Genomic DNA, 27158 nt, shown 5'->3' on the forward strand with positions numbered 1-27158 from the left:
CCTTCTGAAAATCTAACCTCTAAAGCCATCTTAGGCTGATACCTCACAAGTTATGAATAGTTTGGAAAGTGAATTTTGTCCTTACTTCCCTCCCCATTCTCCCAAGACTTATTCACAGAAGGGAAAGAGAGTAGAGGACACTGAAGAGGATTCTTCCAAAAATACTGAGAGCTAACTATAGTTCCTGGACTTTCTTTCTTCCAAAGGCAAACAGCCACCACACAGAATCCGTTTCCCTGGGAGTTGTGTGAAATTGCAGGACTCAGCTTCAGACTACTGTTGTGTCTAGTTAAGAGGGAGTGGACAGAACTCTGATGGGGAATGTCAGAAAGGGAGGTGGGGGAATCATACGACACCAAGGCCTGCCACTATATTGCACCTGTGTCCCCTGGGTCAAGGCTGGCCCCTACAGTTAGGAAAGCCTGGAGAACACCCTGCTCTGTCTCCAGGAGCCTCCCCAGTCACATTTGTCCTTGGTAAGTGCTCCACCTATGGGCTCCTACTACAACTGTAATCAGAGTCATACATTTTAGCAGGAGATGCCATCTTACTTACAGCTGACTGGGTTTGGCGCTCATGCTTAACAAAGCAATTAGCATCTCTATGTCAGATCACATCTTATTTTGATCCTACAATATGCACAATGAATTGGCGTCACTGTTAACTTTCCTCAGGATCCTAGAAAACCCTCAATTTCCCCCTTTAGATTCATGGAGGATGCTCTAAGAACCATGAATCTGAAGCCTGCAGTCGCTTGCTTGCTGAGACCTCCAGAAATGTGCTCAGGGATCTTGCAAAGACTTAACTTCCCCAAGGGACCAGAAGAAGCCAGTGAGAAGGAACACGAGTTCAGCCTCTGTTCCTCCTTCACCCACTGGACAAGTGAAACTGCATAAGAAGTCATTTATTCCTAGCATCAGGACATTTGGAATTGGCAGTGTTTAAAACCATATCCCACCTATGCCTTCAGAAGTAGACTAAAGAGGGCCTCAGTCAAGATGGGATAAATACTGAGTGTGCCCTCTCCCTGTTGCTTTTCCCTTGCCAATGGGAGCTCCCTCTGACTTTACAGGGGAGCTGCCAGGAAACTGGCTTTGTCAGAAGCCTGACTAACAGAAGAAACAGGAACATCCCTGAGAGAACACTGCCAGGGCCGTAATTAAGGTCTGCCCTCCTTCAGAACAGCTGGCTCCTGACACAGAGCAGAGCACAGCAGGCTCCCAGGTGGGACCTGGAGTTTTCCATCTTAGAAGGAGCAGAGCTGCAGACCATGGGGAGCAAACATAGTGCTAAACAGCCCAGTGGGTGGGAAAGCAGAGCCCCCACGCTTTGAGAGCTGGGGCTCTTACACAGCTGGACCTACCCAGAGCCACTGCCCCATCTCTTGGCTCTTTTCTGGCACTGTTCATAAATCCCTTCCTCTCTCTCCAAGAAGAGTAACTGAGGTAACAGAACCAGCTCTGTGCCCCTGCCCTAAGAGTCAAGTTCTGCCCCAAGAATCAGGGTGTGGCATTACCTGTGATTTCTTTGTACCCAGCACATTCACCATCACTTCCATCACTGTCTCGTGCATGCCCAGGACTCGCATGAGGTTGGGATGCTGGTAAAACACCTTGTTGTTCATTATGTCCCTAGGTAAGAGTCAGAGAGAGCGTTCAACACTGCTTATTTCTGTTCTATGAAAACTCAGGCATGAGGACACAAGCACATTGGAGGTGAAGTAATATAAAAGTAGTGGCTGAAAAGATAAGATAGTCCTAGGTCACTTAGAATGTATGTGGAGCACCTTTTTTACTGATGGGGATATTCTTTGCTCCTTGATTTCTGAGTATTTGCTTTCTCTCTCTAAAATGTTTCTTCCTGATGACATTTAAACAGTTGTCCCTGGTCTTTTTACTTGTAATTGTTTTTGAGATGGTCTAAGTCACTGATTTCTCTTCCTCCACATACTCAGAACCTTCTAATTCTCTATTCTTTTGTCCTTATATTTATGTCTCTCTGTGCTTCAGTGTCCTAATGATAGGGCTGTACACTTTTATTAAAGCAATTTTATATTAGGTACCACGAAGTCTGCAAGTAGGAGTCCTTAAAAAACCAAAGACACTAACACGAAAGAACCATTAGTTTTAAGTCATTCAATAGAAATTCACAAAATGAAGCTGCAGCACAGGGAAGATTTGAGATGTAGAAGTTGCCTCTTAACTGGCCCTGTGTCCCTGATGAGTGGTTACTTTCTGTCCACCTGCCCACTCCTTTCCCCTCTTGCTGCTAGGTCTATTGCAAAAGTTGGAGCTGGGTCTAATCTGCTGCTTTTCCCCTTCATATAGAAGTCTCTCATTTCTATTAAAAGTTCCTCTTTGGAAATGAGTTTGAGGAATGCATGTGTCCACAACTCCAGTGACCCTCAAAGTCCCTCTCCTGGACCTTACAGATTGCTCCTGTGATTTGCCCACTCAAGGGTGGTAGGGTGCAAGATTGATTTTGATTTTAATCATGTGAAATTGTGAGCTTGTTAGTGACTCTTCTGAGGGAATGTTTTTCTCATCTGCAAAATTCAAGTGCCATAATACATAATTAATGGAAATTGCCCAATGTCTAAAATACTATGAGTTGTTTTGTAACATGGTTTGTAAGACAGAGTGATGAGGTAAAGGTATTTCATAGCATCAAGAAAAATGACTCTAAGTTAGCCCTCAGACAAAAGGGTCAGGTGCCCTGAACTTTCAGAGGGAAGGCTCAGAAAATATCTGGTCAAAAGCTCAAATTGTTTCTGTCCTGGTTTGAATATATTGTCCCTTTCTCAGATTTTTTTCCTGAGAAAAAAAAATCTAGAGCTATTTTCTAGCTATTTTCCTAGAGCTATTTTCATAAGATTCAAGTGAAATTACTGCTGCTTCTCCAAGAATCCTCCAGGCGTTTTTAGCAATGCCCCTTCACTGTGAGTAGCAGGTGGTCTGTTTCTCAGGTTACAAGGATACACTCCCATGGGGAGCGCTCTGAGAGAACTGTGCAGAACTGTGAACACCTACCCCAACCCGTTGATCATGAGCAGCTCCTCTTCCTTGCCCATTCTGACACTGAGGAGGGAGCGAATCTGGCCCAGGGCGGCCAGCAGGTTGATGGTATCACCCACAGAGGCCTGGCTGATGGTGTAGGTTTTCCGCAGGGCCTGCAGCAGCTCCCCAATGCTGTCGTACTGCCTCCGGAGGAGGCTGAACATCATCCGGACCAATTCTGCATCCTGGATCTGGTTCTCCTGGGCCCATCGGATCATTGTCTGTGAGACTAATTCCTTCAGTGTTGCTGGGAGGAGACAGGAGGAACCACAAAGAAAATACTATGACTGTCATGGACGCTATCATTTCCCTGCAAGGTACAGATGGCACTTGGACCAAGATAAAACCAGGGAGCAAGGGGACAATAGAGATAGCTGACCATCATGAAAGAACTAGGAGTAAACTCAGGTGCTTCCTGCAGCCTGGGCTGTCTCCAATAGTCGAGTTTTCTGCTCCATGTCACTTAATATGGTAGATGTCTGTTCTACATGTACTCTCAGGTACTATACAATGTAAAAATAGAACCCAGTCAAGAAGCACTGAAAGAACCTATTTGTAAAGGATAAATTTAACCTATGGCTGTGGCTACCAGCCCTGTGTGTGTTTTAGGTTCCGATGGGAGGCATAAGGTGAGAAACTTAAAAAGGATGCTCAAGTGTAGAGAGAGGCACAAATCAAGATGTTCCCAAGAGCTCTTGAGAGGCAGGGAGCTGATACTAGCCATACCTCTGTGGGGACAAGTTAGTTATGGGCCAGGCTGGGCTCCTCAAGAAGCTTGCTTTCTCAGAGGTAAGAGTTCCTGTTTTTCTCAGTCGATACTCAGTAAGAATGCAAGCAAGACAGAAACATAGGATGATTTTCTAGTCCTTTAAATACCATTCCTTCTAATGCCTGTACTTTGGCTTGAAAGAATCAAAGTTCTCACAATGAACCATCAAATCCTCCATGGAGATGGTGTGCATCACAGTCTCCGCCTCACAGCTCAAGGACCATCCTCTTTTCAACAGGGAATTTTGTGGAGTCATAATGAAATCAAGTAAATATTAGCTTCCCTTAACCTGGATTTCAGATTAATTCAGGAGTTGGATGAGCTTTTAGCCTCACACTGACCAAAAACCCAAATCAACATTTTTGGCCTAGAGAATAGAACCTGCCCAGCCAATGCCTCAGGAAAGGGCAAATGGGAGATGGCCTTTATCCTGAAACACAGAGCAGGACAACTCCTCCCAACCTGGAGTTCTTTATCCAAGCCAGCCCTGACTATAAGTGTAAGAGAATGGGATAAATAACTACATCTGTGTGACTAAGCTAATGCACAGTTTAAAACCAAATGTGGAGTTGGAAGTGGTGGCTCACACCTGCAATCCTAGCCACTCAGAGGCAGAGAATGGGAGGATCTTGGTGTGAAAACACAAGATCCTATCTGAAAAATAACTAAAGGAAAAAAAAAAAGGTCTAGGGGATGTGGCTCAAGTGATAAGAGTACCTGTTTAGCAAGTATGAGGCCTTGAGTTGAAATCTCAGTCCAGAAATCCCCCCTAAACAACAAAAACCCATATGTGAGCCCCAGGTCCTGCCAGAAAAGGAGAAGCAAAATTCAGCATTGTTGTGTTGCATATGGGCAGATGTCACTGAGTGGAAGGTGTGACATTTAAGGACATTCATGTTGGACAGAGTTCCAACTTGTGACAACCAGGTCCAGTAAGTGTGAGGAACACTAACCAAGAGAAGAAAACTTCAGGGAAGAGAGGGAGCATTCTCAGGAACCCAGAAAAACAGCATGTTTTGGGGTCTGACATATGTGAGGGACTCAGTACCCATCCCTTCCATCCCTGCTCTTCCTTTCTCTTCCCTTTCCCTTCCCTTCCTCCTTCCCCTCTTTTCTTTCCCTTTTCTTCCCTCTCCTCCCTTCCTCTCCTTCATGGTGCTAGAGATGGAGCCCAGGGCTTGGTGCATGCTAGGCAAGTGCTTGAGCACTGAGCTACATCTCCAGCTCAGTAATGGAGCTTTGTGCTCCAAGAAGCAACACCATAGAAGACTGTAACTGGCTCCCAGGTACCAGCAGCAGAGAAGCCACAATGTGCCAGGGTAAATAGGACACATTTCCCAGAATGTGTCAGGCCTTCCGTCTATCTGTACACCCGAGATTAACATAATGACTGCACATAACCAAGCCTGGCCATGCTGTTGGCTTAGTCAAGGGTAACTAGGACTATCAGGAACAATGGTTATACAAGTTTAATCTGCAGATCCAGGGGGCCTAGAATCCTTTAGGCAGTTTGTAAGGCCAAATGCATTTTCATAATAATCCTAAAATGTTATTTGCCTTTTTCACTGGGTTGACATTTGCATGGTGGGTACAAAAGCAGTAATAGGCAAACTCCTGGTGCCTTAGTGCGAACCAAGTCAGCAGGACGCAACTGCACTCTTTACTGTCACATTCCCAGAAGAACGCTCAGCTTCACGGAAGAATGTTCTGGATGAAGCAGTAAAAGTATTAGCTGTATTAATAAAACTCCAGAGTTTGCATCTTTTTTATTTTGTGATACTGTGATTTGCATTCAAGGCTTGCACCTTGAGCCACTCCACCAGCCTTCTCTGTGATGGGTTTTTTCGAGATAGGGTCTTGTGAACTATTTGTCTGGGCTGGCTTTGAACCACGATCCTCCTGCTCTCTGCTTCCTGAGCAGCTATGATCACAGGTGTGAGCCACTGGTGCCCGGCAGAAGTTTGCATCTTTTTAATCCTGTGTGACATGATGCTCAATATATGAAGTATTTCTGCTGTGCATCAATGCTGGATGGTTTTTCTTGAGGAAAAGTGCTTGTATGACTGAATTGGGAACTAAACTTGCTCTGTATTTCATGGAATATGATTTTTAATGACAAGAACAATAAACTGTAGCTGATCAGACTTGGACATTTTCTCAATGTGAAAGAAGCAAGCCTTTCACTGCAAATGACAGTATTTATTGCCAACAATGAAATTTGAGCTTTCAAGTGAAAACTAAAATTTTAGCAAATATTTATCAGCCACTGTGAGCTTTGACAGCTTTTTAATATTTAAAAGACTTTTCTGATTAAATGTTGACGCTGACAAATGTGATTTAAAATATTCCGGAATGAAATGTGTCAGCACTTAGAAGCTCTGCGTTACTCAGTAAGTGATCATTTCCCTTGGCCAATGCATGATGTCACAAAAATTCATATGTAAAAGAGCCAGTCAACATGTAATGGGTTCAAAAATTTCTTTAATATGGTTTCAGGTTCCACATGTCAACCAACTTTTTAGAATCTATACTTGCTCAATTTTGATATGGCACCAGAAAAGAATCTCTCCCACTGCACGGGAAAGCTGTGGAGACCCTCCTCCTTTCCAGCTGTGTCTGTCTGAGGCCATTTAGCTGCTCTTTAAAAGTACGCTATTTATGGAACTTGTGATGGGCTTTCTAAAATTATGTTTAAATAAATTGACAAACATAACAAAATGTATCATTTGAAATTTCTAACTCAGTAGACATTGATAGATATAACCAACATAAGCTAAAGCTTAAAAGTTCTCAGTAATTTTTTTGAAATAATAATTTGAATTTTGTTAAGAACGGGATAAATCTGAAGAGCTTCTTCGACTACAAAGTCTGCACAAGAGTTTCTGTGTTACTTTGTTGGTCCTCTTAAAAAGCACAGAGGGTTCCCAAGACAAAACGTTTGAGAAATACTGGATGTGCAAGGCTCTATGCTGAGAGGAGGCCATGACTGAAGGCACAGCTTTCCTTCCAGCGATCACTAGCCCTGTCCCACAGGCTGTGAGATTCTGAGACCCACAGCTTAGGAAGAGTTCTGTGTTTGTATCTGTAGCCAGTGTGGGGGCACAGGGAGAATGGTGAGCAGCAGGCAGAGAGGGAGACGCTTAATTCTTTGTCCTCACATTAGCTGGCCCTTCAGCTATGCCTATGGTTTCATTAGTATGGAAACCATGGCTGTGAACTACAGAAGCTTTGCCCTAGATTCTGCTTGCATCTACGACTCAGGACCCGTTTCATCCACACATTTCTGCCTCTCTTGACTGACAGCTTAGTTACCTCCAGATCTGTCACTTCCAAATTACCTTTTTAATCAAATGGCATTTTCTGAGTATTTGTTAAGTGCCTAAGGTTGAGTTAAGTACTTTTTGTGAAACTACTTCAGTACATAGCTGTTGCCCCAGCAGCCTAGTTGAGGGAACTAAATAATACATGTGAGGCATTTCATGAAAAAAAAAAGTGCAGAATAATGGTAAGACTGTATTGTCTGAGATATTTAGGGAAGAAGGCAATTTATAAGAAGGCACACCTTCTATAGCAATACACACACCCAAAAAGAATTAGAAAAAAGGAACAGGAAGACCTTTCTTCCTTCCTTATCTTCCGATGCCTTTGTATCCCTAGAACAGGTCTGCACTATTTGGACTGAAGAAGCCAGGAAGGAAAAGCTCTACAGTGAAGGGCAAGGGACCTTCCCTGTGAAATGGTATGATCATTGTTGGAGTGCTTTTTCTACAAAAAATGATTCTCTCATGTAGTTTTTGTATCGAGTATTTGTATTTTTTTCTTTTATCAATGGTGAATGCTGACAATTTTGATAGTATTTTAAAATACTTCTCTGGATATACTTGAACCTCTTTTATAATTAAAGAGAGACAGATACACTGAGAGCAAGTACAACTCAACACTGACTTCATTTCTCCTGTTTTCCTAGTTCATCTTTAGGAATGCTGTCCTATAATGACTTAGAAACACTTTAATATTTATAAGAAACAGAGCTCTTGGAGTGGCACAGCCTTGCTAGAAGCAAGGACAAGGTAAGGAGAAGGCAAGTTTGCCATTTGCTCTCAGGTGCACTCACCTTCCTCTCACATCTCAGACTACTCTACCAGGTGCACTGAAGAGGTTTCAGTGGAACTTGCTGAAATGCTAGGATTTTCACCCACTGATCAAGTGCACCTTCAAGTGGTCCTGCCAGTTCACTAGTTTTCCTGTCACAGGGTTTTTAGAAAGCCGTATTATTCATTTCAAAATGGAGAAAAAAAGACAGACATGTAACCAAACCCTTGTTTTCTGATGAAGCAATAAGGCAGAATGTCGAGGGAAGATGGTCACGTACATGTGGCTGCCCCAATAATTACAAACGACTTCATTTATGAAGTTATTATTAACATTCTAACTCACTCCATTTTTGCAATTAGTGTAATTAGGACAGTGACATTGAGGCAATTATACCAAATATGTGATCTACAGGCCACATTTAAGATGATTATTCACACTAACTCAGATGGAAACATTTCTAAGGCATTCTACTGTTTAGGGAGACTGGATTCCTGTAAGACAAAAACAGCTTCTTCACCACCTGAGTTTTGGATTTGTCAGACATCCCGACCAGTAACAGAGGATTCGGGTGTCTTCCCAGTAGAGCTAACCTATTCAGTACTCAGTTCTGGGGGTGCAGGTGTTACTGCACCTGCTTCTCTGACTTTAGAAGCCCAAGCCTGCCATGTGTGACCCTCACAGGACAGTAGTCTAGAGACACCTACCCTGATCACCATACTTTTCTTTTAAATGGCTTAATCACTAGTTTTACAATGCCATCAACCACAAAAGAAGGGTCATGCATTCTCATGGGGCAAGTTCCCATTTTTAGGTTGAAGGAGTCTGGACAGAACCTTTTCTTTTCTCCTCCAAATTTAGATGACAAGCCAAGTGGCCATTGTGCAATGAAGTACATGCTTATTCTCAAAGGGTCCATGTTGGCCACTGGCACAGCAAGTCCTGCAGCTTATGACCCCACACCTATGAAGTATTACACCTCTGTCCTTAAATCTGGGTCATTTTTGAAGAAAAAGAAAATTACATTGAAAAGAGAGAGCAAACAAAACTGCACAGACTTAGGCTAAACTTAGAAAACAATTTATAATACATTACAATGGGAGGGAAAGGTAATGGTGTGCCTTTAAATTATGTACGCTTATTTTAAATTCTAAGTGGTTACAAAGTAGCCTAGGTATGCGGTAAGTACCCTGGAGGTATGACCAGGTTGTGATCATTTCTGTGTGTAAAAGACAGGTGTGTTTTGACCTCACTTTCTTCCTCCCGGATGTGGACCAAATAATGAATGACCCCTGAAGCTGTCCATATCCTAATTCCAAGAATCTTTGAATATGGAACCTTACGTGGCCAGAGGGATTTTGCAGATGTGGCTAGGTACCCTGAGATGAGGACATTATTGTGGATTATCTGGGGCTCACTTAATCACACAAGTCCTTTCAGAGGAGGGAGGCAGGAGAATCAGAGAAGGCTTCTGACGACAGAGGCGGAGGTCAGAGTGGTAACATTAGAGAAGGGCGCACTTGCCCCTGTCTTCTAGAAGCTGGGAAAGGTAAGAAATGGGTTCAGAAGGATCCAGAAGGAATGCAACCCTGCTCACTCATTTTAGACTTGTGACCTCCAGAACTATAAGACAATAAATTTGTGTTGTTTGCGGTACCACAGAGTTTAGGGTGATTTGCTATAGAAGTGATTAGCAACCTCATATACTTCCCTGACAAAGTCCTGGGTGAAGGGTATCTGACTGACTCTTTTCAGTTGTAAAGAACAAAATTCTGACAGGGCTGCCTCCATCTGGCCCAGAGTGAAGGTCAACCAGAACCAACAGTAAGCACAGCAAACACCATTAGACGACATATGGAGATCACACACAGCAGCCTCCAGGTCCTTAATGCAGCTTTCTTTGCCTCCGTGTTCCCTCAGAACATCAAGGGCTATTACCAGCTACATCTCAACATTGGCCACATTGCAGATAAGTGCCATGAATAATGAATAATATTGATCACATATGTACTCAGAACCCACGCTCAACAGGGTTCTTCCTATGTGAGAGCATCTTGATTTTGTGCAGGGATCCTCCCTCTCCACTTCAGAGCCCATGTTCCATATTTCAAAAGTCATCTGTACTGACTTAAATAAACCTGTTTTCTAGGTCTCTCTCATTAGTACATGAATGGTACTGTAGCCAGTTCTCCAATCAAAGGTCCTTGCTTGGAATACCAGAGCAGGAGAAGCTTGCTTTTCCTTGGACACAGTAAGAGATGGCTAAGAGGCCCAGAACCACAGATATATCCTACAGTCACCCTGCAAGCAAGGCTTGCAGAAGACTGTGAGGAGAACAGAGCCACTGGACTAACCCTTCACAGCACTGGCTCCATCTCTAAATCCACAGACAGTCAGTCAATGAGCTCCTCTATTCTGCATAATTTGGATTTTCTGTTGCTTGTTTCCTGAATGCATCTGAAATGATTAATGTGGAGAGGAAGCTCCTATCAGCTATGCTTTGCATACTAACTTCAGAAGCTGAGTTACTACAAACGTCCAGGGTGCCAGAACACTGAACTGAGCACTATTTTATTAAAGCCTTATACTCTGTAGGAACTATTATCATTCTCCTTTCTACATACCAGGAAACTGAAACATAGATAGGTCAAGGAACTTGCCTAAGATCACAGTTAGTAAACAAACAGCAGAGCTAGGATTCAGCCCTGTGCTGCTGGAATCTAATCCCTTGTCTTTACCATGTTAGAGAAGCTTATCTTTATAAAACTCAGAAAAAAGCTCTCTTTCTCAATGCTTTAAATTTGCATTTTGCATACTGTCTAGACACTCTTAATAAACTAGGAAATAGATTCAGAAATAAAATCCTGAAAATCATGAAGCTTTTATTTCTTTTCTGACACTCAGCTAGTCAGATTACTAACTTCTCACAGCCTCAAATTCTTCACCAATAAAATGAATTGCCCTTTAGAATTCCTCTTGAACAAAGTGAATATAACTGTGGTGAAGTAATAAGAGCACTGGGAAGGGCATAAGAGTACTTTGTCCTAGCTCTTGCTGAGTGTCTCAGAGCAAATCACCTTACCTCTCTGTGTCCCTGTCTGTTTTTATGAAGTCAAGCTGCTTGTGGCATAATACTCTAAGAATCTCTGTCTATCTGAGCCACTGAGCTCTTAAAAGTGTGGCACTACTTTGTTAAGGTGGTAAGTGAAAGCCTGTGGCTTCACTAAGTTAAATGGATCAGCACCAAGAATCTTACCACCACATCTGAATGCCCCGTTTCAATATCATGCAGCTTGCTTACCTTAAGAGTAAAACCTGAGATAGAAGAGGTAACAAAAGCTCAAAAATTCAGCTGCTCCTGATTGTGAACACTATCAATGTGTCACTGCACAATCTCATGGGGAGGAGACGAGCTGTGGGAACTGCCTGGCAACTGCCTGGCCTTGGGATGACTGTCCTGACACTGGGAGAGAGGACACTTCCCCAACAGGTACAGAAACATTCTCCCGGTTCCCTGGGAAGATTCACTGGGGGAGGCCTCACACACTTTGTGCTCCAGGACAAATATCTACCACTTATTTTCAGAGACAGTTAGGGAGAACGTCAACTCCACTGATTCCAAGGAGACCTTGAGAAAATCTACCGTGATAATTTCTTTGCTCCCAGTGCCTCTCCTGCCCAGGCTCTGCACTCTGCCTTGTTCCACTAGAACGGTGCAGTGGGGGAGTCACAGTCTCCCTGAAACAAATGCAGAGTCTGTGAGGACAGCTGGAGCACTGTTCACAGGTGACAAGACTAAGAATGGTTCCACTGACTGCGTGTCACTGGGGCACAATGAGCAGGTGCTGGTGGTGTGTGGAGGTGTGTGCGGGGCAGCCCTAGGCTCCATGGCAAGGAAGAGGACACATCCCAGCTCTGGTTTTACTTTGTGGACATGCACATATTTCCTTCCCTACTGCCTTCCCTCACCAAAGATCAGGGCAAACGTTCAAACTCCTCACTGGAGCATCACACTTCTCATGTTAGTAACGGTGCAAGAATAGAAGAGACAGATGTGGCAGGGACTGCATTTCCCCAATGATGATGGCCCCTATTAGCCAATCCTCACTTTGTTTTCTGTTCAGGCAAAGAAACACTTGAGTTTAATGAATGAAGTAGGTTCTTATACACAGGTGGTCTGCAGAGGCAGCTGTGAGAGTGAGATGTGTAGGAGCATGAGATACGAAGCCTGCTGATTCTGTCTACAGCAGGCTGTGGACCCTGCAACTGCCCTGGGCAGACTGTGTGGACAGTCACGTAGCAGATGAATATTTCTGCTACATCTATCTGTAAATTTCCCTCCCTCTGTGTTTTTCTCCCTTTGCACCTATAAGATGGAGGCAAGGGTACATACAAGCAAGTGCTTCACCCCAGGATCATTTCCCTAGCTAGATGAACACCCTGCTCACCATCACAGGCAGCCCTGCAAGCCTCCAGAGACACTGTACTGAACATCACAGCGGATTCTGCCAGCTCTACTCTATAGCTCCCTGGGGTCTCATCCATCACAAGGAGATAATTAGCCTGTTGTCTGTGAAGCCAGTCAACCACCCTCATAATCACTTTCTCAAAAACGTCCAGGCGACAAATGACCGACGACGACAGGGAAAAGAGCACAGAAAGGGCAGAGGATGCTTGCTGATGTGACAGGAGGGAGACCCTGAGCAGGTGCTGCTCCAGGGTAAGAAAGCCAACCCAGCTCTGTGACAAAGAGCACAGGGGGAAGGAGAGAAGAGTAGAGTCTATGTCCTTCGGACAGACTCAGCACACACACCTACAACCCATCTCCTAACCAGTGCCCCTGAAAGTTGAATCATAAGGGAGAGACAGGAGACTCAGGGAGGTCCTCTCCTCTCTCCTCCTCCCTTCCCCTCTCCCCTCTGCTCCCCTCTCCTCCCCTCCTTTCAGGGACCTTTGTTCACAGGGAGCTGGGAATGAAAAGCACCAGGGGGAGAGCATTCAGTGCTTTTGGTGATCTTGGTGATTTTTGTTTGTTAACTTTAGAGCTCAGGAGAAAGTAGCTGGCTGCTCTGCTCTGGGAGAGAGGAGAGTGCCACATATTTGCATTTAGAGAAGTTCTGTAAAACTGCAGTGTGTAAGGAGCACTCACCAGGTCTTAACAGGCAAAAGATTTTCTGGGTAATTTGTTGGATCGAGATGTGAAAAACCCGTGACTTAGTGTGGTGGGCTGCTACTCCAACATTTTTACATAATCCCTGAGAATACCCTAATAGTTTTCACTACAGCAAATGTCTTCAGCTCCAAGCCAGCAAGCACCATTTGGATGAGTTTCTCTCTCCAAAAGTTAAGCTTTCCCTCCTGAGGTCATGTGGTTGACGCCAACTGCTCAGAGAGCAAAAATTGCATGGTGGATTTGCCACCACCTTCCCTGAAAACTCCAAATCCAAGTTTTTGGCTTAGGTGACTTTTAAATGTTAAACCGAATTCTGTTTTCATTTTCTTCATTAAAAATGAAGCACAGTAGTGATTTGCCCCACAGATGTAACAGAGAAAGATAGTGATATATAAAAGTCATTTTAGAACCACCTAGGGTGGTACATGCCTGTAATCCCATCACTCAGGAGGCTGAGGATAGGAAGACGCAAGTTCTAGGCTAGCCTGGGTTATACAGTGAGACCCTGTCACAAAACAGAACGAAAGGTGTTCTATATCTGGGGACTTGGGATATATCTATACAAACATAAATCCCAGCATGAACATGTCTGGGTCCTGTTTATGACTTGATGAAGGAACAAAGTGAACTGTCACATGTGTGTTATCTACACACATGGAGGCATCTGGAACATTGTCAGTGCAGTATAGGATATCATCACTGCTGATGCAGATTGTTTCGTCAACTTTCGAGGAGAAGAAAGTCAGATAAGCAATAACATCAGCACATTTCCCAGCCCATCACAGGCTTCGGAGCCTTTCCTGCAACTAGCTGTACATTTGGAAACATGTCTTCATTTGATCCAGAATTTATCTTAAATTCCCAAGAATTTGTCTTAAAATGTCCACCCTGGGTGAGGGGCCCATGTCTCTGGGGCATCGTGTGCAGTGCACCAGCACTGAGGACCAGTCATGCTTGACCACTTCAACCATCTCTGGGTTCCAGGACACACACCCTGAACCTCTCATACCCTCATCTCCAGGTGCAAGCTCCACCCAAACAGAAGGAAGATGGTCTATCTGCTTGAGGCCTGGAGTACTGTGCTGAAGTCCGCCATCCCTGGTGCCTGAACACCATTCTGAGAGTGGAAGACTCCATGGAGGCAGGCCGTGAGTGATTTCATTCACCCAACACAAAATGGTCAATTTATGGGGCCCAGACCTGCTCTGTTAGAAAGGTCAGACAAGCTCCCATCTTCAAAACACAACTTTTACAGGTTTACAGGAGCCACAGGGCCAGCTCAGTGTGCACAGGCTTGCCTTGGTAGTAACCACAAAGGGAGTCTTGACTCACTGTTTGTGGCTCTCCGATCCTCCTGGCACATCCTCACCAAAGACCCACTCTTTTGTTCTGTGGTACTGGGGACTGCAACCAAAGCCTCAGGTGTGCTAGGCAAATTCTGCCTCTTGTGCTAGGCTCCCAGCCATGGACCCCCTCTCCATGGTGATTGACAGGAGCCAGTGCTAGGCCACCATGCACTTTCTGGGAAATTCAAAGCTTCTGCTGATAAACGGAGAGGATTTGTTCCCCAAAGATACTCTGACAAAGATGAGAGAGTCACTGAAAAGGACATTGAGATGGATGAATCCCCAGGTGCTGCTTCAGACAGCCTATCATCGCTTGACAGTCTACTGCTCTAGTCTAGGATTTGAAAGTGTGTTCTAGGGCGGATAGGAACACAGAAGAGAAAAGGCACTCACTATATTAAGCCCAGGAAATCCCTCCTTTAGGTAAATGATATATTTGCTGAATCTGTACCAAGAAAATCGATTATATATAATATTCAGACAATCTTTCTCTTGCAATGTTAATGGTTTGAAGACAGTCAACTGCCCTGCAGGAAAATGATGATCATGTCTCACCATGGGTCAAAACGGTAGGTATTATCTATGGGGCAAAGATGAGAGGAACGAAGCTGGCCAGGACTCTGCAGACTTGAAAAACATCACCAGCCTGGGATCAAAGCCCAAACACCTGTTTCTTTACAAACCATCTTTTACTATCATCTTACTTCTCCAGTGGGTCAATTTTCCACACTAAATAACTCCAAACAGATGTGACAGAAGTCGACGATGCTAAAGACAGAACGGACTTGTGTTTATGACAATACCACACCACGGGTCCCTTAGGTTTCAGAAGACTCTGAAAGTTGGTTCCTTCATCAGAGGAAGGCAGAGCCCAAATATATAGCAGTATCTACCCGAGTGGTAACAGGCTGTCCTTGAAGCTAAACAGCCCATCTATGGCTCAGTGTGCTTTAGGGAGCCATTACGTAATGGGGCAGGGTGCTGTGACTGAAAGGTGAGCCACTTGGTCACTTACCAGGGCAGCTCTCCTTCTCCTCTGTTGGCTGCACCTTCTCTGGCGTGGGTGGGCCTCGAATTTTGTGCACCAAGGCACGCAGTCTACCCGTCCAAGAGACATCCTCCTCCTCCTCCTCCTCCTCCTCCAAGGGAACCCCTGTGAGCCACAAAACAGAGTGAAGACCAAGCACTACCCAGAACCCCTAAAGTCAGAACATGCAATGCCACTTCCTGTCTTTCTAGGACTTCCTGAAGTGAACACATTATGCCTTTTGGAGAGGTTTTTAAAAAGATGATTTGCTGTGTGTTGGAGTACCAAATAAATTTAATCCCGGACCTAGCTTTTTCTAATCTACACTCAAACAGGGCTGTAAGTCTCTAGAAAGACAGACTTTTTTCTGAACATTTTATTGGTTGAAACAAAAGAACAGTTGATAACATTTAGAAGAGAAATAGACATCCACAACTTTGCCAGCTAACACACAGTCACTTCAGAGTACTCTCCTCCACTAGAAAGACCCTAACATTCACTAGTTCAAATGAAAGGCCCAGCTTCTCCCACACATCACTCCACCCACCAGGTTCAAGCATCGCAAAGCCACGAGACACTTAAACCAGCACACAAGTATGGAAGTGGGCACTGATGGCTTCAAGTCCTCAAGGGACGACATCAGCCCTGGTCTCTCCCCAGGTACATTAATAGCTTGCCTCTAGGAGCAGAGGCCCAGCTGTTCTGAGATGAGGGTGAGTAAGCGTCAGTGTTTTTCCTTCTTTCCCTAACCTGACCCCCCTTCCCTCCCTTGCTGGTCACCAGGCCTCGTAGTCAGAAGGGATTTCAGTCACGTGTTCTGCAGGGTCACTTCCTGTATCTTCTGTGACCCATGTGGCATGGACAGAGTCACTCCTTGAACAGCTGGTGTAGTAATGTCACACCTAGCAGTGATTCCCAGCCCCCTGGCTGTCTAAGGATGAATGGGGTGACTCCCCGCTGGAGCCAGGGCCCCTGCTGCTCACCGCAATGCAGGAGGAGGTCCTCGTGGAAGTCGTACAGGTCCTCTCGGATCTCCACCGGACAGGGGCAGTTCTCTCCCAGGTGGAAGCTAAGCAGCATGTTGATCTTTGTGGGCAGAGGGAGGACTCTCGTTAGTTCTCAGTGTCAGTCAGGAAACTCAGATCTGGCTTGAGAACCTTGCATGTTCTTTACAAACCTTATTCAACATTATTTTTGGGGGTTGGGGGTGAAAGTGGGCGAGGCATAAAAGTAGCTTTTACTTTTTTCTGATTCTAAAGGTAATTTATTAACTCTATAAAATTAGGAGACTATCTAGAAAGGAGAATTTACTGTGATCTCACCACTAGAAGATGAGTACCGTTAATTTGGTTTTTTTCAGGGCCTACACTTTGAGCCACTCTGCCAGCCCTTTTTGGTTTTTGTTTTTGTGATGGGTATTTTTGAGATAGGGTCTTGCAAACTATTTGCCTGGGGCTGGCTTTGAACTATGATCCTCCTGATCTCTGCCTCCTGAATGGCTGGGATTACTGTTAATATGTTAGTTAATATCTTCCAGACATGGCTGGGGTCACACTCTAGATATACTTTAAAAACCTTGCTTTCCACTTCGTTTGTCATGAACATTTTCTTATTTCTCTCTTTTTGAACAGGTGCACTGACTTGACTTCACAGATGGGTCATTTACACCAAATCAATTCTTAAATACTTAAGTTGCTTCTAATTTTGTCTTTATAAGCAAATTGCCTTGAAGTATTTTTTATATCGCTTTTTTTTCTTTCTGGTGGAGCTGGAATTTGAACTCAGGGCCTCACACTTGCTAGGCAGGCGCTCTACTATTTGAGCCTCACCCCCAGCTCTTTCTGTTTTAGTTATTTTTAAGAAAGAGTCTCATGCTTTTTGTCTGGGCTGGTCTCAGACTGCAATCCTCCTACTTACTGCTCCTGAATAGCAGGGATTACAGATGTGAACATCATTGCCAGGTTGTTTGTTGAGATGGGGTCTTGCTAACTTTTTTTTGCCTGAGCTGGCCTGGAGCGATGATCTTCCCAACTGCTGCCTCTCAAGTAGCTTGGATTACAGGCATGTACCATTGTGCCTGGCCCCTATTTCTATAATTTTTGTTCATAGATATGATAATTTTCTTAGGATAGACTCCTAGAAGCAAAATAAGTAGAGCAACAGGTTTGTACATTTTAGTGGCTTTTGATAGGAATTCTCAAAACGCTCTCCAGAAAGCTCACAATTTGCATTTCTACCAAATTTATACAAAAACATGTACTACTTTGCCACTTCCATTACAGTAATGAGAGTTTACACACTTTCAAACATTTTCCAGTTTAATGGATAAAAATGTCATATCCCTGTTGCTTTAGTTTGCATTTAATTGGCGAGGTTGAACTTTGTTTTTCATACATAAAGACCAATTTTATTTCATATTTTATAAATTCTCTGTTCATGTCCTTCCTCCATTTTTTAGGCCAGGTAATTACCCCTTTAAAAATTACCTAGTGAGTGCTTTACACACTTCTGGATATTAACTCTTTGTAATGTATACTCCAAATACATTTCCCAGGTTTTAGTGAGCTTTAAATTTTTTTGTTTACAGGATCTTTGTTCTTGTCTCTTTTGACATGTAGGTTTATGTCCTGCAACCTGTCATTCTTTTCCTTTATGGCTTTGTCTCAGAAATTCTTGACAGTTTTTGTACCATGTGTCCCTCTTACAGTCTGGTGAGACCAATGAATTGCTTCTCAGATTAATATTTAAATAAAATAGAACCTATGGTATTATAAAGAAAAACACTAATATTGAGATCTACGTACTGTAATACAAAACACTGGTGATGTAATAGCATAAGCACTTCTTTGTTAACTCAGATAGCCGCTGTGACCTTGAGCAGTGAAGATGCTATTTCTAATGGTTAGAAGCACCACAATATGGCATGAAGAGATGTGCAGCCCCTGTTGGTGACACGGTAAGACATTTGTTTGCTGCCTACATTGACTGTGAAAAGCAAAGCCATCAGAGAGCCATGAAAATTAAGCCACTATTGTGTCCCACCCAGGGCCCTGGACTGTGGACATATCCTACAGCCCCCACCCCCAAGACAGGGGCCATGTGGGGGTGCTGCAGAGAGAGCTGAGGTAATCCTGTCCATTTTGCTGCCTTGGCCATGATAGCCCAAACACCAGGCCAGGGTTTCTAGGTGGGAAAACTTTACAACTTCTTATTAAGCCACAAGCCTATTTAACATCATAAGGAAGACTCTTAATCAACGCTTCCATAGAGAGCCATTTTTGTAAGTAGATGGGGTATTGTTTGTAATAAAGTAGGCTGGAAAAGTCATTTTGTGGTTTTTCCCAGGATGTTAAATTATGACAAGTATATAAACAACACACACAGATAAGTTCTTTATTAAATATATTTAAGATCTGAAGATCTGGTTTTAGAATCAGAAAACTAATTCTTTTACTGACATATCCCTCCTTTGCTAGAACACTCAGGACATAAATCTAAAAGATGGGGTCAGGTGTGGTGGAGCATACCTGTGACCCCAACTACTTGGAAGGTGGTGGTACAAGGATTACAGTCTAAGACCAGCATGGGCAAAACTGTGAGATTCTATCTGAAAAATAAACTAAAAAGCACAAAAGGGGTAGTGGCATGGCTCATGTGGTAGAGGACTTGCCTAAGTAAGCATGAAGTCCTGAGTTCACACCCTGGTACAACCCAAACAAGGAAAGACGAATCGGGCAGGATTTTCACTACAGGTCAGCCCTTTCACGATGCCCTTTCGGAAGTGAGAGCCTGGCTGACGTGCTTGTCAAATTTGCCGACCCTAGGGTCATCATAGCTTTACCTTGTCTTGCACTGCCCCGGAAGGATTTTTTCATCCTTCCGAATACTCTCTAGATACAGGGATTAAAACCTCTATTTTATTCTCCAAACATGTGGAAGAATATCATTATTTAAAAATTCCAATTTTCATGCATGCTGTTTTCCAAGTGATTCGGCATTGCTCACATGTGAAACAGAGCTAAATCCTCCACATCCTTCAGGGACATTACAGCTTCCTTATGCTGAGAACTCGATGGGCAGGCCTCTTCTGGAAGCAGACTCCCAGCAAGAGAGGGTAGGATAGCTGTGTGTCACAGCTTTCCTGGACCAGCAGCATTAGCAAAACCTGAAAACTTGTTAAAATGCGCATTCTGAGTCTTTGCCCTAGGTCTACTGAAGTAGAGACCTAGGGGTAGGGCTGGGCAAGCAGTTTAAGTTCCTCAGGTGATGCTACTCAAGAAGTAGAGGGACAAATTTCTGGAGCTGTTTCTCAGAGGACTGTTTAGAACCTTGGGAGAAGTGATAGACGGCCTGGAGGCACAACAGGGAAAGGAAAGCGAGGACTGTGAGGACAGTATTGGGAAACCCTGGTTGGTGTTGGCTGGGTTAAACAAATGCCATAAAATACGTGTGAACTCCACTCACTGGGCCACTGACAGAGGGTCACAGAATAGGTATGAGACAGTACAGAGACCTGCAACCCTAAACTAACTGTAGCTTGAGAAGCATTTATAGAATGCTCATTCTATGGCAGGCATCATGCCAAGAAATCTAAATGAATTATCTCAAGGGATTGTCATGAGAACACCCACACACAGATCCACTGGGATCCAAGGAGGCCCTGCGCCCCAAACCCCACAGCAAGTGCTGAGGAAATCAGAACCAGACAGAGTCCTGCAGTCTGAATCCAACACCAGAGCTGTAATCACTGTGTTTTTCTGTCTCCCAGTCTTCACAGATGTATGAAAGAGTAACGGATGTATGTCCAGTAACTTAGGGAACACAAACACTCACTGCCAGTCTGAAAGCAGCCCTTGCATTTGAGGCGGCTGGGGAAACAGGACACTCATGCATTTGAATGCAGCATGATGATCTGTCCCAATCGATTCCAAGGGCCTTCTCATTTTACATCCATCAGGGGGATGATAAGACTCTCCTTTTCTTTAGTGAGGCAGTATCATTCAAAAATGTTTTAAGAGCAGAGATATGTGGTTCATTTAAAGCCAATATAAATATCTATGCTCTATAAAATAGGTGAGGAAAGTAATTGGATAAAGGTATGGTTGTGCCACTAACATAAAATAGTGGTACTTATACTGACAGCAACTTATGAATAGGCTACCTATTAAACATATATGAGATTCAAAGATCTGGCTTCAAAGACAGAACTCGTTTCTTCTCTGAAAGCTGGATCTTCTCTTTTGAACACTTACAACACAGAAGCCAACCAGCCCTCAGGGTGTCAGAGGGCTGAGAGGCAGTGGAGACAAAGGGAAGTATTATTCTATGGGCTGTCCCCCCATTAGAGTCTCCTCATTCCTGAGACGCCTTCGACCTAGGCAAGGCTGGTCGCAGGGGCGGACCATGAGGAACTAACACAACATGCTATATGAGATGACTCACCTGCTGAGTCCCCAGGCTTCACAGGGCTGGGGGGCTTTGTCTGAGTCACAGCCACTGGGTAAGGGGGTCTGGATATGTCAGGTAAGGAAGGCTATGCACTAACTCCTACGTTGGGCATACTGACCACATTCTGTGGATCTCTGACAGACAGCTAGTGACTTCTGGAAGGGCTGGGAGAAATTCTTCCCAACAGTGGTCTGGCTTTTATCTCATTAGTAAAGGTATAGCTAGAAGAAGGTGAGGGGAGGAAGGAAGCTCGGGCCTGTGTGTGGTTGACAAAGGGTTATTTTCTACCCAGGGTAACAGGCACATACTCTTAGACAGTCTTTGCCTAGGACCAGGCCTGTCTCCTGCTGCTGCGATGGGTCTTTCAATCTTCCACAGCTCTTGGGGCTGTCCCAGACAACGTAAGGGTTTCGTGTGTCCCACATGAGGTTCAAGTTCTTCACAGGAACTGGGTGCAGCTCAGGAAGGGGCTCTCACCTGCTCCTGGGGGGGTGAGCGGAACTCCTTGGTCTTCCGGGCAGTCAGGGCTGCGGACATGTTTAGGGCCTGCATGAGCTCATGGTAGCGGAACTTCTGGTTTGCCTGCAGCTTGGAGACATAAATGTCACTGAAGGCCACGATGGCTTCCACTCGGTGTTGCAGCTCACAGTCACAGAGGTAGCTGAGGACTTCACACATCTGAAACAGAGGACATGTGCATGCTTGCTCATACAACAGCACCTCTTGTCCTCTGGGGTACACTGGAGAAGCTGCCGGCACCCCCATTTTATAGATCACAGCACTGAGACCTTGACAACTGAAGTAACTTGCCCAGTTTCACATAGTAACCATGAAATGATTACTTGCACCCAAATCTGCCCAAATGCAGATACCAGCTGTTCAACCATGAAGGCCGGGGAGCAAGAGGAAAGAGTTCACTAGATGCACCATTCCTTAGAAAAATTTTCCCAGGAAGCTCAGTTCAAAAACCAGCACCAAATCGCTCACAGGAGCACAGCCTTCCTTCCTGACCCCTTCCAGTCCTAGAGGGTGGGAAATGTGATGTTGGTCCCCCGCCCATATTTTGTGGTGGCTGCTCATCTGCACTGCTCTGTTCTTCTGGGATTAGTTCTTTTGAAGTGTTACTGCAATAATCTTATCACCCTGCAAAAGTAGTTGTTTTTCTAAAATGCTAAAACTAGGTGTGAGACGACTACAAAAGTTAAGGAAAACCATAAAAATCTAGAAGCATTTTGTATGCAGGCTGCTTTTCAATTACAGTGGCCTCTCACTGAACCACAGGGATACTCTGAGAAATTCACTGTCCTGTGAACACCTCAGCGTGTGCTTATACCAAGTGAGGTGGTGTGTGCATCACCAGGTGAAGGGCTCTCGTGTGACCAGCGTCATGTATATGGTACTTTGTGACTGAAACATCACCACGAAGACATAGTTGGACCTCTACACTGAGAATTATTTAAAAAATTCCCCTACTGGCAACCACAGAGGCTAAACCCAGGTGTCAATATGCAAAAGAAAGGGCTTCATGTGCCAGTCAGGGATTCTTGTTAAAGAAAGTCTTGGCGCTGCGTCAGAATAGCAAAATGTTAATGGTATATATAAAATTTGTTGTTTCTCCTCTACATTCAATGTTTTGATTAACTGACCACTTACAAATTCCCTCACATTAGATACCAGACTTTTACCACTTTATGATCAAACAGCTTTCATGTATTTTAAGAAAATATTTTATCATTACATTTTGTTATCCATTACCCACATTTCAAAATAACAAAGCAAAGGCATGCATTGGCTCCTAACTTGGCAAATTCATTAGCCAGGAGCAACAGGAGCCGGGGCCCAGGAGCAGCCAACCTAGGCTCACTGTATGGGACAGACTGTCTTCCACAGTTCAGCTTCCTTTCTATTGTCTTAGTACCAGATATGAAAGTCAGTGCACTACGGATGCTAGCTTACAATTAGGCACAGCATCAAGGGTTGCTGGGTGGTGCTGGGGAGGGGGGGCTTTACAGCATGGGTGACAGTTTTGTGAATGCCACCTCAGCTGGTGTGTGAACATGGCACTCAGTGAGAGCAGGTGATGAGTGCTCTGGCTCTGTGAGAACCCCAGGTCCTTGGGGTTACTCCGTACCCAAAGTCCCCCCCACCCCCACCAGACTCAGATGGCCACCTCACAAGTGAGCACTTGGGTCCCAAAGGCTGAGAGACAAGGACAAAGCCATCTCTGGGAAAGGCTCTCCCAAAGCATTTCTAAACATCTCAAGGAGTCCTGCTGACAATGGGGAGCATTTTCCTTTGGCTTTGGGATGCATTCCCATCAGAAATGAGCACCGCCCAGGGCACCGCTGCTGCATTCTCAGCAGCAGGATCCAGCAGTGCCTATAGTCCCCCCTCACCACCAGGCTTCCCTCCCTTGTTTCCCAGGTTCAGCTTTGCTGCCCAACTTACCTGAAGCTTGACAGACTCAGGCAATCGGGTCTGCAACAGGCCTTTGACTGGTGCCTCCCTACTGGCTTTTTCCCCAGCCTCCATGGCTTTCTCCTCTACCTGAGTCACTTCCTCTGTTTCTGTTCCTTCCTCTGTTTCCTCACCACGCTCCCCAAACACAGAGGGGTCAATCAGGAGCAGGATCTGGCGGACATCGTCATCGTCAAACACCCCCATGACCAGCAGGGTTCCAACGAGCTTCAGCACGGGCACGAACTGGAACTCCACAGAGCCCCCGACAGGGTCTCGGATGTGAGCTCCACTGCAGAGAACCACCTCTGTCAGCATGCTTAGTGCCTTTGTCTTCAGAGTCTCCAGGGGGATCTCAGGGCCTTGCTTCTGGTGCTCCTCGCCTGTCATGATGAAGCAAGGGGTGGAGAACCTGAAGCCTGGCTTGAGGCACGTTTGCAGGCCCACCCCGGGCAGCCCGTGCCTCTTGGACTCATCAGGATAAAGGCGGATATTCCTGGTGGAGCTGGTGATGGGGATGATGTACTCATTCTTCATCATCAGCTTCCTCTCCTTAGCGTTGGCCAGGTGGATGCTAATGAGCAGGTCATAGAAGCCAGCTCGAAGCAGGCCAGGGAGGTACTTGTTGTCAATAGTGTAGAACAGCTGCGAGAGGTCCACATGGCTGCACAGGGCATAGGCCACCCGACTGTTTCCCAGAGCACACACGGCACTGTACAGTCTCAGTGTGTGGTAGTGGAACTGCATGAGATCCTCCTGCTCACAGAGCTCCAGGATATCCATGCACCTGAGGACAGCACAGCAAGAGGCGGCCCGTGGGGAGAAGAAGGTGCAGCAAGTCAGTGTTGGCTCAGGGATCTCAGCTGGGGGAGGGGATGGAGGAGTCTCTGCCACACTTTCTCTAGTAGGTTACCACTCCTCTCAGATATGGTCCACATCCTAGTTCCTGGTAATCCATCATATCTAAGGCTCTCAAAAGCCTTAGTTCTCTAAGTCAAACTAGCAATCTAATTTTTTCCCTTTTTGTCAAAAATAATATGTATATCAGGGTTCACCTGGCTCTTAATTAAAGGTATGGGCACGCTCCCAGATCCAGGCTCTAGGATCTGTGGCTGGCATGTCACATCCCATTTCCTTCAGCTTTTGAGTGACTGGTGACTGGGGAAGGGAAAGACCAGAAACGGAAATGCTGGGGAACCAGCAGTCATCCTGGGACTGAGCAGGGTCTCATGGGTGCTATAGCTCCTTTGGGGCTTGCCCAGCCCCTCACTCCCTCCCGTCCCCCTCCCTCTGTGGGCCCCTCAGCACCTGTTCTCCTCCGGGATGTGGAGTGCCATCATTTGCAGGGGCTGCAGGCACTGCACCACCCAGCCGTGGCGCTCGCTCACCCGCTCCGTCTCCACCTTCAGGAAGCTGTTGGGCATGCGGCTCCAAAGCACAGGCTGGATGGTTTGGACATCCAGCCGAGGTGGGCACTGGGGGACTGGGTTCTTCTCCTCACTCTTAAATATGGCCGCAGACAAGGGCATTGCATTCTGGGGCGAGGTGGAAAAGCATCAGAGAAGAAAATGCACACGTCATACAGAGACTCTGTCGCTGAATCAAGCATGTGGCTCATGATAACCAACAAAGTCAGTAGAAATCAAAGAGAGGCAATGTGTCCAAGGAGCCTCTGAGGGCTCTGCAGCATCAAGCAGGACCTTGCACAATGAGTTATATGAGCATTAATTTCCTCTTTTGCCTGTTGCTGTTTTTGGCCTGCTGTGAGTCTGAACTACTGTGAGTCTTGCACATGCAAAGCAAGCCCTTTACCACCGAACACATAACAGAGGTGAGAGAATGGGAAAATGAGAGGTACATGTTCTGTCATGTGAATTTCAGAGGTAAATGCTGGGGCCTGAGGGAGGAGGGGAGACAAAAGAGAGGTGAGAGGCCTTCCCCAGCTTGTCTTTTGAGACTGGGATATCTCCTAAGGGTCTGGGATGCCTTCTTTTGTCATGGCTGTTACACGATGAGAAAGACATACCTTCAGCTTTCCAAGCTCAAACTGAAACAAGGAAGTGCTTGTAGGCTGCAGGAAGACTGCTGGGAATACTTTGGTGTTGGGTTCCACCTGGAAACCAAAACAGATGGAGAAATTTTCCCAGAACTATGAAATCACAGCTTGCAAGCCACTGGGTGTGGTAGCCAATACTGCCATTCTAGGCTCTGTTGAAAAATGCCTGCTGGCCTGCAGGTCAGGAATTCTGAGACCTAGTGTCTTACTGAAGACTGTTGCTGTTTCCTACTTGGGCTGAAGGATGATCTTGCATTCCTTCTCTTCCTCTCTCAGGTACCTGCAGTCAGCAGCTTTTGCTGGTCACAGGTGAGGAGCTACTCACTCTCTATTAAGGCAATGGCTGCTGCTAGCCCCTGAACAACATGGCTTGCTCACTCTTTGCAGAGCACGAGGCCCTGGGCACATAGGCAGCACAGTCATTCATTGGGCATGTCCATCGTTGACCAGGACTGAGGGGAAGGTGTCGATTCAGAATTATTTCTGAAGGTAAATGGACATTGGTCAGCAAGGTCAGGAACACTACAGCAGGGTCTCTCAACCTCAACACTATTGACATTGTGGGCCAGGTAACTCTTGTGGGAATTGTCCTGTTCATTATACTATATGAGTGGCATCCTTGCCCTCTGCCCACTATGTGTCAGGGCACACACTAAAGTCATGATGAGCAACAAGGTCTCCTGACATTGCCCCATGTCCTGTAGGGGGCAGTAGCACCCCAGTCAAGAACTACTGCTCTACAGGAAAAGACAATGATGTACTTTGCTGGGACGTGGATCTCCTCTTCTGCCTGGGCTCCTCTGAACTTTTCTTCACCCTTTTCTCACTTTTTTCAATTGCAGTTCTTTAAAGGGTTCCCTTAAAGATGGAAGGGATTATCTTCCATCTGCACCACAGATGAGGTACGTGGATTTATTTACTTATGAGATCAGAGGCTGCACTTAAAATTTCATTTGCTCATTTTGATGTAGGAACAAACTCGGAGCAGTGCCTCTGGAAGACCACGGAGAAAGCATGATGTTTTCTCACAGATGAAGACTTTAATTCTACTCCTGGAAACCCTTTGCCTTTAAGCAAATGCAGACTACAGGGAAAATGAAAAGAACACAGCTTGGCTGGCACCTGTACTGCAGCTATGTAAGACCATGAGCAGAGGACTGGATGCTGGGTCTCTGGCCCACAGAAGCTGCAAGATAATAAATGCATATTATTATAAGCCACTGTTTGTGGTGAGTTTTGTGTCAAGAGTCAAGAGGATTTACTACAGCCTCCCTTTAAATAATAAGCTTCTGCAATGCATTTCATCATGAGATTTAAAAGATTTCATGATCCTGTGCCAATTGCTCATGATAAAAGAGGCTAGACTGGCCAAACTTGCCTTTGGCCTGGCACAGGGTCATTACTATAGGGCAGTAGGTTCACAGCTTAGGTACAGGATTTGGTTTCTACCCAATGTTTCAGGTACCCATGGATGATATGAAGGGATAAATGCCTGTAAAATCAAAATGTGGGGTGGACTGCTAAAATGTCCAACTCTGCCTGAAGTAAGATTTGCAAAGGACACTCAACAAATGATTTAGTACCTATTATGTACCTCCTTCAGCAGGTGAGACAACGAGGAAATTCTGACTTTGGCCATAAGACAGGGATATCCCTAGGGTGGTCCTAGACTTCCCAAACACCCAATATGTGACTTTGAGAACAATGTACTGCCTGCAGGCAAGCAGACCTCTG

General features: G+C 45.2%; 1 protein-coding gene across 11 annotated transcripts in view; it reads right to left on the reverse strand.

Annotated features, from left to right (window-relative positions):
* Positions 1-27158, reverse strand: part of Ryr3 (ryanodine receptor 3) — a 494693-nt gene that overhangs the window by 160903 nt on the left and 306632 nt on the right. For all 11 annotated transcript variants that reach the window (XM_074065580.1, XM_074065577.1, XM_074065585.1 and 8 more), the window contains 8 exons: positions 25395-25481; positions 24677-24903; positions 23360-24155; positions 21389-21589; positions 16447-16549; positions 15452-15589; positions 3030-3303; positions 1517-1631 (listed from right to left, as the gene is read on the reverse strand). In XM_074065580.1, the coding sequence (XP_073921681.1) occupies positions 1517-1631; positions 3030-3303; positions 15452-15589; positions 16447-16549; positions 21389-21589; positions 23360-24155; positions 24677-24903; positions 25395-25481 (1941 nt within the window). The remainder of the gene's footprint in view (positions 1-1516; positions 1632-3029; positions 3304-15451; positions 15590-16446; positions 16550-21388; positions 21590-23359; positions 24156-24676; positions 24904-25394; positions 25482-27158) is intronic.

The sequence above is a fragment of the Castor canadensis genome, chromosome 2, assembly GCF_047511655.1.
Source record: "Castor canadensis chromosome 2, mCasCan1.hap1v2, whole genome shotgun sequence".
Classification (NCBI taxonomy): Eukaryota; Metazoa; Chordata; class Mammalia; order Rodentia; family Castoridae; genus Castor; species Castor canadensis.